This window comes from Centruroides vittatus, unplaced genomic scaffold (assembly GCF_030686945.1).
Source record: "Centruroides vittatus isolate TY-2023 unplaced genomic scaffold, ASM3068694v2 contig_1392, whole genome shotgun sequence".
NCBI lineage: Eukaryota > Metazoa > Arthropoda > Arachnida > Scorpiones > Buthidae > Centruroides > Centruroides vittatus.
The window spans coordinates 81,677-93,236 of record NW_027120876.1 but is presented as its reverse complement, the minus strand read 5'-3'; the positions used below and the strand labels follow the sequence as shown (position 1 = coordinate 93,236).

General features: G+C 36.0%; 2 protein-coding genes across 2 annotated transcripts; both read right to left on the bottom strand.

Moving 5' to 3' along the window:
- Positions 1-955: 955 nt before the first annotated feature.
- On the bottom strand, positions 956-2,257 carry LOC136968109 (techylectin-5A-like). The gene is made up of 5 exons (XM_067262060.1): positions 2,229-2,257; positions 1,989-2,167; positions 1,571-1,676; positions 1,325-1,489; positions 956-1,240 (listed from the first exon to the last, which is right to left on the bottom strand). The coding sequence occupies exons 2-5, from the start codon at positions 2,013-2,015 to the stop codon at positions 999-1,001; spliced, it is 540 nt and encodes a 179-aa protein (XP_067118161.1). The 5' UTR covers positions 2,016-2,167; positions 2,229-2,257; the 3' UTR covers positions 956-998.
- A 2,229-nt stretch (positions 2,258-4,486) lies between these two features.
- On the bottom strand, positions 4,487-5,485 carry LOC136968105 (uncharacterized). The gene has a single exon (XM_067262057.1). The coding sequence runs from the start codon at positions 5,483-5,485 to the stop codon at positions 4,487-4,489; it is 999 nt and encodes a 332-aa protein (XP_067118158.1).
- Positions 5,486-11,560: the final 6,075 nt, after the last annotated feature.

The following is an 11,560-nucleotide window of genomic DNA, read 5'->3' as shown; positions in this document are numbered from 1 at the left end:
ACTGTGGCCTATTTTTCAAACGTGAGCCTCTGCCTAACCCACGAAAGCGGACCTTGTTAACCCGAGCGTCGTCCGAGCCGGTATTATACTTTGATCTAGTTATTACCATAATAAATATCACCACAGAATGTGGATGTGGTCACTCTTAGCTTCATTTCTCCCCATAGACCTTACTGGCATGGATGTCTCTACCAGGAGCTTGTGCTCCAGCCTGCATTGCCCTATGGATCAGTAAAATTACTGGGCTTTCCCACCACGACCAGGTGGTGACCAAGGGAGAGTTATTATTATTATTATCAACTCGTCTCGATTATATATATAGACCAATATAGCCGTTTCCAGCCCAATAATTTCGGCTTTGGTTGGTGGTAGCTTTATATATTACGGGTTGGCTGATGATGTTTGTTTATAGTTAATTAATTAGCGAATCATATTTAGCACGCGAGATCAATCTCAAAATTGTAGTTTCTTTGGATTTTAAGAAAGTTACGAGTACGAAATGTTTCATCTTAGTGGCGATCAAAAAATACCCAGAATTCGTATAAGAAATCTATCGCTTTCTTCACATGCAAAGTCATAAATCAAGCATACATCTTCAACTGCTGTGCATGATTGATAAAATTGTTTTCAAATTTTCTTCAGATTGTTCATTTTGTAAATATTGCTAAACCGATAAGCTAACAATCACTCTGAAAAGATCAAATTTAAGAACCGTCGATTTATTTCATAGTTATAAACAGGTTTATGCAACCAGATCGATCGTTTCCACGTCAATGCCAGCCTGATACGTGATCTTCCATCATTTGAGTGACCTGAACGATTGATATGTGAAACACGTCTCACAGTCTCAAGGAACACGGCACAGCTATCGATTGCCAATCTCAAATTGTTATGGTCCTCAAAATTAATATTAATAAAACATGGAAATTACTAAAATTAATTAAATTAAATTATAATGCATATTTTATTTTCAAATTTAAATTTACGAAAGAATCAACTCAATTAGTACAAGGTTTACGTCTTATCTTCGCTTCCATTTTGTACATATATTGATGCAACGAAATATTCTTAATAACATCGATGTAGCCTTTCCCTTGAAAATATACATCGAAGTTTAAACATCCATCGAACCACCAACCATATTTGTAAACATCAGCACAGTTTAGGTCTTGTAAAAGATCATTGTCGCTATCAAACGTGCTAAAATTTAAGTAATTTGTATAGCCCGACAGATTACGTACTAGAAAATATAAGACATTTTCACATTTATTACTTACGCAAATATTGTGTAATGCTTTAAATTAAACAAGCTTGTGTTACTCACCGTAAATTTTATAGGGATTTGTTAAATATAATCGATATCGATCGTTTTCATCCCCAATTTTAAATGTATCCATATAGTTATGGAAAACGAATGCTCCTTTTATTTCTCTATCGAGTCTCATCGTGTAATTTCCTTGACTGGTTATCGCTGTGAGTTTATCATTGCCTAAATAAAGTACATTAGATATTACCGATACTCAAACATAACTTGAAATAATTTAATATTAATGAATTTAGAATATTTTACCTAACCAGAAATCGCTGTCTAATTCACCGAAACCCAAAGAGTAATCTTTCCAATTTTTACGAAAATAATTCGTAGAATTTTCGTCAGAAATTCTTCTATGAAAAACCTTAAAAATTCAAAATATAATTAATAGAAAAACGATGTTTATTTTGGACTCTTTCTGCCCCGTTTTCACTAAGAGGGTCTTTTTTCAGGCCTTCGAGGGTTTAGCCAGGCACCCGGTTAGTCAGGATCAGGGCCTAACATATCCGGGTTAGACCATTCCCAATAAATTTCTGGAGTTATCGGAAACACGGATTCGATTCCAGACTCCCCAGAAATGTAAACTAACGCTTCAACAGTCTCGGCCATCCGATTATCCACATAAACAGAGCAGAAAGGTCCAGTTTTTAAATAAAACGTTAATTATCAAACTCACCGTCCATCCTCCGCCTTCGGTATCCATATCACAATACACTTGAAAACCTTCAACATGTGATATTGGCCATATACTGTAAATTCCAGATGAATTTATGCCACTCTCTTTAATATCGGTACAATCAATAGGTTTATATATAGAATGGGATGTAAATTTCTCTCCGGGTAGCAAGTATAGCCCTGATAAACATATTTAATAATTTTAAATGAATTAATTAAATTAATTATTAATCAAACTTACACTTGTAAAAACGACTATAACGTTCTGGATTCTCGTTTGTTGCCTTTCAAGTTAAACATTAATTCAGAGCAAAATGCATGTTTTCGATATAGAAATAAAAAGAAAAACAAACTGATGAATTGATGCATGTTACGCTAGAGTTAAATCATATAAAATGTTCGTGAAACTTGTAATTAGGTTAATTCGCCAGTAATCTAAAAACGGAAAAGGATATCCACTGTCAGATAACGCGTCATAATTTCTAAAAAATTATCTCCTTTCATTTTAATTAATTTATTTCTTCCACTTAAATTCTATGATAAGAAACATATATTACTTTACTTTAAACTATTCACATTCCTAGTATTTGTAATTAAATACTGTAGTTTTTAAGATTTGCTGTAATTAGGAGTGGTCCATTTTCTCTCTACGTAAAATGCATTATAAATTTTTATGTTTAATGTGTGAAGATATAATTTTTACTTTCCCTACTCTGTCATACATAACAGAGGGAATGTATAGCAACTAGTGAAAAATAACCCTCAAAATTTTTACATTTTTGGACTCAGGGGCATCCTGAAACGTCGAGAAATGCAAAATTATTCGGAGATTTTTTCTGTGTGTATGGAATGTTTGTGTGTGGGGGACACGATTTGTTCATTCCGTTTAAAGCTTAATAATAGCTGTGGTTCTTAACGAAAAATATCTGAAATTTTGCAGGGAGGTTTGTGTATTATGTTATTAAATTTTGGTGGTTAAAGGTCGACGGGCTGGGGCGATAAAGGGAATCGTGTGTTGCATGTCCAGTAGAGTCAGACTTAATGGCGATTTTATTCGTTATTAGCATTTACAATTTTTTATGAAACCCTGAAAATTAAGCCTGTTACCATTTTATAATAATTAAAATTATAAAAATTTTTAAAATAAAATATAATAGATGGAGTCATTTAATATTGAGGGAAAATTAAGCAACTCGATTGCTGAATTTTATATGAAGTTGCGATCTCTTACATGTTAATGGTAAATTGCAGTCGTAAAGGGCATTTTTTAAACTATTTTTTCTTTATTTTAATTTTATATTTTTTAAAACATAATACAGTAAAATATTTTCGGAGCCCGAGTGCAAAAAGGGTAGAATAGCTTAATTACACACAGTAAATACTTTATTTCCTAAATATTATATATCGTAAAATACAGTTTTTAATTATTGTATTATAACTTTTATTTTTACAACGTATATGATTTGATGGTTAAATCACACTCACTACATTGCATTTATTAAACGGCTAACGAGTTTAACAACGTTGACAGTACCATAAACAAATGATTAACCCGCTATTTTACTCTTCCGATTAGGCGAAATGGCTGACGGTGCGTATGAAAAACCCGTTGATTTATAAGTAATCTAAAAATTTATCTTATTTTGATTATTAACTAATTGAAAGTACGAATAAAGCATTCATAATTTATAACTATGACCAGAAAATACCGTAATTCGAGCTCCCACCATTGGCGCTGTTTGCCGTAGCGGCATAATTTAGAACTAATGTTCGCTAGGGGACTAGATATTTGATTTGCCAACACGGATAGGCAATCCAAGAACAAAGCAATTCGCGTATTCACAATTCACAATTCTGTAAGCCACGTAGAAGATATACGAGCGCTCGGCCTTAATTCGATAGTTTCCCGTCATGCATGACGGGAAAAGTAAGAATTAAACGGTCCTGCCTTTTATTCCAATCAGATCGGTGGGAGTTCCCTTGTTAATATGTCACCGTAACATGGAGAACGGAATGTATATATTCGACTCCCTTTTAGTTAATATATTACCTACCCATCCAACACTATTCACTTGTCAGACCGATTCAACCTGGCGGACCGTGATGGTACAGACACTTCCGCCATTTGGGTCCTAGACACGGAACAGCACCAAAATTTCTATAGCTATAAAAACAGTTTCGTTGCTGCCTTTTCTATGTAATAGAGACTACCACTACGAGTAAAGATTAAGAGGGCTGTCTATCTTGTTGACTGACTTAGCCCTGAAAAAAATGAAAGGAAAAGAAGTAATAGTGATAGATTAGATGGAAGATTAGGAGATGAAGGGAAAGGGGTCTGCAGAGTCGTCTTGCTTCGGCATACATTAACAAAACAAACTTTACGAGAAAAAAATACAATTTAGGCTACTTTGCCTACATTGAGACTTACAATGTGAACAGTTGTAACATATATACAATTATATACAATATGCACAAGATGATCAGTTGTTTGTCGACAATTTAATCAATTTCTTCACTTGTAGTAGTTCTTTCATTGTCTTCTGGTGGATATTCTGACTGTTTTCTTGCAGACAGTTTTTTCGTTGCTTTTATAAATTTACAGAGGTTATCGAATAACATTTTACTTTGCACAAGTGCTGTGCGCTTTGGTGGCCAATTTGAGCCGGCCAAAACACATTGTCTCATAAAGGTTTCACGAGGATGTTCGTATTTGCTGCACTGGAATAAGTAATGTGTCACGTTGTCAATGCTGTCACTGTCTATATCGCACTTATCAGTATTTCTCTTTCCAAATCGAAAGAGATATTCATTAAAGTTACCGTGTCCTAGTAAACATTGAGTAATTTCGTAGGTAGGTTTAAGATGTCTACATGCTCTTCTGACGGCGATCGTCGGTATGAAGCTATACAAAGTTCTACCTGTGTTCGAGTGTTCCCATTCTTCTTGCCATCTTTGATCTATTATTTCTTTAATTTTTTGCTTAACTACTTTGATTGGTATTCTACTATATGTTATTGGTAGGTTACTTTTTGCTGCTTTCTTAGCCAGCATGTCGGCAGTCTCGTTTCCCTCGTACCCTTTATGGCCAGGAATCCAATGGAATTTGAGTATTTTGTTGCCGCCAATTCTATGAGCCAATTCAATTGTTTCGTGTGCAAGTAAAGTACTTCTAGTTTGGTTTTTAAGGGTGTGAATAACTACCCTGCTGTCGGTGTATATTATTGTAGGTCCCTTGTACCATTGGGATTTTTTGTCAATATGTTGTAAGGCTTTGAAAACACCCCAAAGCTCTGCTTGGGTGATTGTGCAATAATTCGCCATTTTAAGGCTAGCCTGATAAGTCTTAATGTTCTTTGGGTCAAAGATTACAATCCCACAACCAACTCCTTCTGCCCTCCTCGAACCGTCCGTAAATACTCTCCAGCAGTCTTCTCTGTTGACATTCTTGTTGTCCATGTTTGTTTCATAGTTGACATCTTGTGCTGGATGTTTATCCATGTCTCCGTTGTTCCTTACCCTCTCAATTTGATTATCTTTTATTTCTTGTATGAGGTTATTGCTATTCGGGGGTAGTAGCCCATTCTTAATTTTGTTTTCAATATCCTTAGCATTAAGGCTGCTGATGTCTTCTTTTATTAATGTCCATTCCCAGTTAAGTTGTTTTGCTTTAAGGTCAACCGGTAGGATGTTTGCCAGTACTAACAGACCATCAGTTGGTGCCGTTCTATACGCTTTACAGATATTTATCATAAATTTTCGTTGGATCGTTCGTAGTTTCCTCTTTATTTCTATTTTGTTAATGGCTTCTCCCCACACTTGTATCCCGTATAGAATTGTCGGCTCGATTGCCGCTTTATATATTAACTTTGTGGATTTGTAGTTGAGACCCCAAACATTACGAGATATTTGCAAAAGTATATTTATTTTTTGGAGCATTTTTTGATGAATTTGGTTTACGTGACTTTTCCAGGTAAGGGCCCTGTCAAAGTAAATTCCTAGATATCGCATCTCATTGACATTTTTTATCTTATTCCCATTTATGTATATTCCGATTTGTCTCTTTAATTGTCCTTTCCCTATCTTTTTTGTACTCACTAGTATTTCACATTTCTTATAGTTAATCTGAAGATTATGTTTTTGGCTCCACTCAGCTATTTTCCCTGTTGCTTTATTGCCTTTTTCTGCTAGTTTGTCACAGTTTTTATCCGAAATCATCAATATAACATCATCGGCAAAAGCCTGTATTTTTGTATCTTCCCTTTCATTGAATTCTTCTAGCAGGCTGTCAAAGCCCAGATTCCAGAGGCCTGGCCCACTTCTCGAGCCTTGCGGGCAACCTCTGGTAACCTTTCTTTCAACTGTAATGTTGTTGGAGTAGTATCCTGCTGTCCTGTTGTGTAAATAGTTTCTTAGAATCATTTGAATATTGGCAGGGCATTCAGTCTCGTTCAAGCGTTTGAAGATGCTCGGCCACCATAGAAAATCAAAAGCTTATGTAATAGAGACTTTAGTGTGAGATCCCGGGGAAGTAAGAGGGTGTCGTACCTCTTTTTCCGGCTACTCACTTGTCCAGGATGGCTGTTACGTCGACGGTGCGTTACGCGTTACGCAAGTGGAGGAGGAAGAAGAATGGGGTCGACGATATGGCGAAGCCGACAGTCAAGAAAGACACCATTTTATAACAAAACAAGATTTATTAAAAGCGAAACGAACAAAACTACAATTCTACCCTCGTATAAAAAAGGGGTCCGGAGAGAGAGAGTTTACAAATAATTTTCATACCTCTCAACAAGTCCGTAATAGACGAATATTCTCTCAGAAGTGACGATGATTTTCGGGATGACGGAGAATCGGTTAATGGGACGATGGCACGTAGAACCTTAGAATTCGTAGACTGGACAATGGCATTTAAAAACTTAAAAAACTTAGAAACTTTCGGGTTCGGTCGACGGCGCAGTGCACTTCGTAATGGAGAGACGATCGGAGAGCCCTTTACGGGGGGAAGGAAGCGTCTTTTATAAGCTTTTGATGGGAAAACCTGTCACGTGATCGATAACGGATCGCAATTTGGGCCATAGGTGTTCCCGGGCTTTAAATAAACGACTAGTTCGGACGCTAACTATAAACCATCGTGCAAGATGATCTACCTGCTCCGAAGGAATAACGGCTTGTTGACAGTTAGGGGACGATCGTTGCCAGTCAAGAGTCAACAATTTCTCGGGTATGGAATGTTGTTGATTAAGTCGTTTATAACTGGAGTGAAATAATTCAGAAATTTTAGTTCTTAACTTCCAGATTTCACATTCGCATGCGTTTGTTGAATGAAATAAAGTAAATTTTAAAAATGGCGATGCCAAATGATGTGAAATAGCTCCATCTGCTCAACAGTCTGATATTAGAATATATCATGCAGCTAGAATCTTAAATACAACGTCAACCTGCCTTTGCTTTTGATATGAAACAGCTTTCCAGTTCTGTTCAGAAGATGCGATATTTAACACCACTTCATACGCAGCAAAACAAAAATACAGAATTGGAAGCTGCTGCTGATCGTTTCTGTGATTCGTATACAGTATTAGATCCATGTCAATGTATAAGTTTAATGTATAAATCTACCTCGTCTTAAAGTTTCCTCGATTATTCTGTCCGGAGATAGGGTTTCGAGAATTGTTGCGAGAAGAGTCGCGTTTTAACTATCCATTCGAGTTTTAAGCTCCTCCATCGCTGCGGTTAAACGTTGTAGATCATCTAAAGAGGGGGAAAATCGGTTGATCTATCGTTTTCCCTAATTGTACGCATGATCCCTCGCGGGTGTGTGGTGAAATTCTCGATTATTTCTTCGCTAATAGCGATTTGTAAAGCCTCATCGAACGTTGCAGGTTGTCTGCTCATAGTTCGTTTTCGAATCCGGATATCAATCCCGTTTAAAAATTGTGCCTTGAGTCTCTCGTGAAGTTCCTTGCTTTGGACTCTTTTAATAATAGCGGTTTCCGCGGCATTCGCGCCGGGCTCGATCTCTATCTCCATTGCCAGCGCTTGGAGTCTAGCGGCATAGGTCTGTACATCCTCGTCCGGTTTTTGGACGCAGGCATAAAATTTTGATAATCTAAAGGTAAATGGCTCGCGTTCAAAGCGGGCTATCATCAGTCTCTTAAACTCGTCGAAGTCATCGACTTCTTTAATTCGTCTGTCCTTTCGGACAAATTCTCTAGCTATCCCCGTAAGTTTTAGCTTAGCTACCGCTAACATTTGTGCCTTTGACCAGGCGGCGACCTTGATAACGTCCGCCAAAGAATCGAAAAAATCAGTTATTCTAAGACCACCTGCTTCTCCCGTAAATACGGGCAATAAGGGTATAATACCGCCCAGACCGCCCAACGTGAGTGGGATCGGCGCTGGATTTGGATTTGGGTTGCCTAGCCCAGCCGCAGGATGGGGATTGGCCTCCATTGCGTTTACGGCTCAATTCTAGTATCTAAGGTAGGAAAAGAGACCTAATTCGATTCGGTCATGTTGCTCGGATATAGCCTTTTCGTTCGCCTTACCACGGTTACGAAAAAGTCGAAACCCCACTCCTGAAAAACCAATTTGTAAGTACCGAGGAGGGACGACGAGGTCAGACCTCTGTCTAATTTCGGGTAACAAGTCGGAGGGACTTGCCCACGAGTCAGAGATGTTTTGTCGGTTTGGATTCTGTAGGGACTAGACTACTTTTCATCCGGTCGAGTGTAGGAGGGAAGGTGGAGTCGTGGTAAGGCGATAAGCGAATATTCGAGCAAACAAGACACCATTTAACAGGATAACAACGATTTAATAAAAAAATACGTTACAAAATCTGACATTAACGGGTTGACATATATAAAAAACTATATATCTCTACCACGCGAAGGGGAGAGAGAAAGAGCTCACATAAATAGGTTCCATACCTCTTAGACAATTAGTATTTTCAATATTCTGTCGGTCACGATGATCGAATATTCCTTTCAAGGGAAGAGTCGGTGGCACTTGAGGCACAAAAGTCAAATATCTTCCGTAAGCACAACGGGTAAGATCGCGACTCGATCTAAATCAATGATTGACTTCCCAGAGGGGGGAAAAGAAGCATCTTATATAGCTTTTTGCTGGGAAAGTTAGTCACGTGCATGTGCTTAGGCCATAGGTGTTCCCGAAATTGGAAACAATACGGCGATTCGGGCGCTAACTATAAACTTAAGTTGCAAGATGATTTGTACTCAGCGTAAAATCAATGGATAGTTGACAGTTATACGGTGAGGGACGCATATTTTCTCGTCCAGGACCGTTTTTAGGCAGGTTGTTTATAATAGGAAAATTTTTGATTCAATATAGGGAACAATTTTATTATAATTCGTATTATAATCGGATTATATCCGAATATAAGAAAGGGGTAATTATTAATTCGGATATAATTTATTAAAACTTTACGTTCAAGATTTTCGGATCTTACACATCTAAAGGCACTTCTTCAAATTTAGCTTTTAACTGATTACCAAATGTAATTTCTATTAATTTCTCATAATCCACTGACAGAAATCCTGTTGGGTTTTTTTTTTGTTACTGTGAATGGATTTTGTACCCAATAATATTTTTTGTACTCCAACTTAGGAAAATACTCCATAAGAGATGTGGATTACGGGTTTCTCATTTTCCGGTCTTTTGCTTGTCGCGAGATTCCGAGATAAAAGTGAACTGTTTCCCGGGATCCCGGGAAATCCCGGGACAAAACTAATTATTTTTAAGATATACAAAACATCATGAAATCAAATGATATAATTATTTTTCGTTTTTAAAGTAATTTAATACGTTCTGCAACTTCCAAAATCATATTAGTAATGCTGTGTAAAATATACATTAAAAATTACCTTTGAATTACGTAGACATTTTCACAAATAGAAAAAATTTATTAAAGTTTGCTGGAAACTGCATACAACAACAAAAAAATGACTTTGAATTGAGTTGAAAATTTAAAGAAAAATGAATTTAGATCAAACCTCTAACTTAAAAGGTAATTTTTGAGTTTTTAAATAAAATATAATACAAAATATTGTAAATTTTTATAAGATTTTAAAAAGCGAAGATGGTCGATACTCGGAGCACTCAATCTAATTCTTATTTTAGTAATGATAAGTCTTGCTACCGAGAATGCCCTTTCCAATTCAATTCATGCGGATGGAATTGTCTTTAATGCATTTAAGAGAACACAAATATTATGTGTTTTTCACCTGTATCCTGAAAGATTTCTAGTTCGTTTTCGAGATTGTAGTACTTCTTTTGTTCTCTAGTATTCTTGATTTGTCTACCTCGACTACTTTAATAGAAACATCATAGCCCAATAATTCGGCAGTTCGTTTGTCTTTCATAATCAGATTATGAAAAAAAACTTCATACTTGCTGACTTGGTACTCGTTTGTGTCCTTGCCCAATTTGCACAGCTTGGCGTTACGCAGTCATTGAAGCTACTGGGCATGGTTAAAAATTAAGACAGCATAAGCACAATTATTCCAGATTTTACTGGTAAAGAATTTTGAGAGTCCTGCCACAAATAAGCTACGTATTGATTATTGACCATTTGTGACGTGCCATAACGAGCAAAAATTAAAAAAAACTAATAAGTAGGTTTAAAATTAATAAATTCAAATGTATTCTGACAGTTTATGAGTTAATTATACCTTGTATTTGCAAAATTTCCTGAACTTTAACACAAAATAAGAAAAAAGTGAATTTTTAAGAAATTTGTGGGATTACCCGGAATATTTCCCTGGTTAAAAAAAACAACCGCGATCCCGGGATCCCAGGATCCCGTTTGAGAAACCCTGGTACATTTTGTGCATCAAATGATAAGACGCATAAATAAACACAACGTTTTGATTGAAATAAATTTTATTGATTTAATTAATTTAGGAAACGATTTTCATAGAACAAAGACTTTACATTTACACAATCAGAATTATTTTTGTTAAGTTTCGATTACATGTGAGAATTGCAATTTATAGACAGTATATGAAATGATTGTATTTTATTATAGAAATACTTAATTGATGAATTGCAGACCGTTTAATGGAAATATGCGATTTATATAAATGTTGACAGAAATAAACATATTAGAATGTCTATCTCGATTTACTAAACATGTCTAGCTACTGCTTTACAAAATATTTAAATAGTTTCGATGCAACAGCGCCAAATTTACCCTTACCGGCGAATTTGGATACTACTTTTTTCGCGGAAACTCTTTCCCATGTCGTCCTTAGTCACTCTCCCAAATTAGGCGTCAGTCCGGCTGTTAGATTGCTCTACAGATGTTTCGGAGTACCGTCAGTTTAAGAAAAACATCCTGTACTTTAAATGTTCTCAAAATTAACTCCCGATTTTCACATTTATTTTAGTATTAACATTTATAAAACAAATATCAATTTTTAAGTCTCAAAGCTGTTCTGAGTTTGAGAAGAGCAGAAAATACAGAATAAAGTGAACTCGCCATCTGAAAAATTTCAAAAATTAAATATATGAATACAAGACTTTCATAATTAATATTATAAAATATAGTAAATATAC

Coding starts and splice junctions, on each gene's coding strand:
- LOC136968109 (XM_067262060.1), bottom strand. CDS start 2,015: ATGGATACCGAAGGCGGAGGATGGACG. Junction 1,677..1,988: donor CCGAAGGCGGAGGATGGACG/GTGAGTTTGATA, acceptor TGAATTTTTAAG/GTTTTTCATAGAAGAATTTC. Junction 1,490..1,570: donor AGACAGCGATTTCTGGTTAG/GTAAAATATTCT, acceptor TACTTTATTTAG/GCAATGATAAACTCACAGCG.
- LOC136968105 (XM_067262057.1), bottom strand. CDS start 5,485: ATGGATAAACATCCAGCACAAGATGTCAACTATGAAACAAACATGGAC.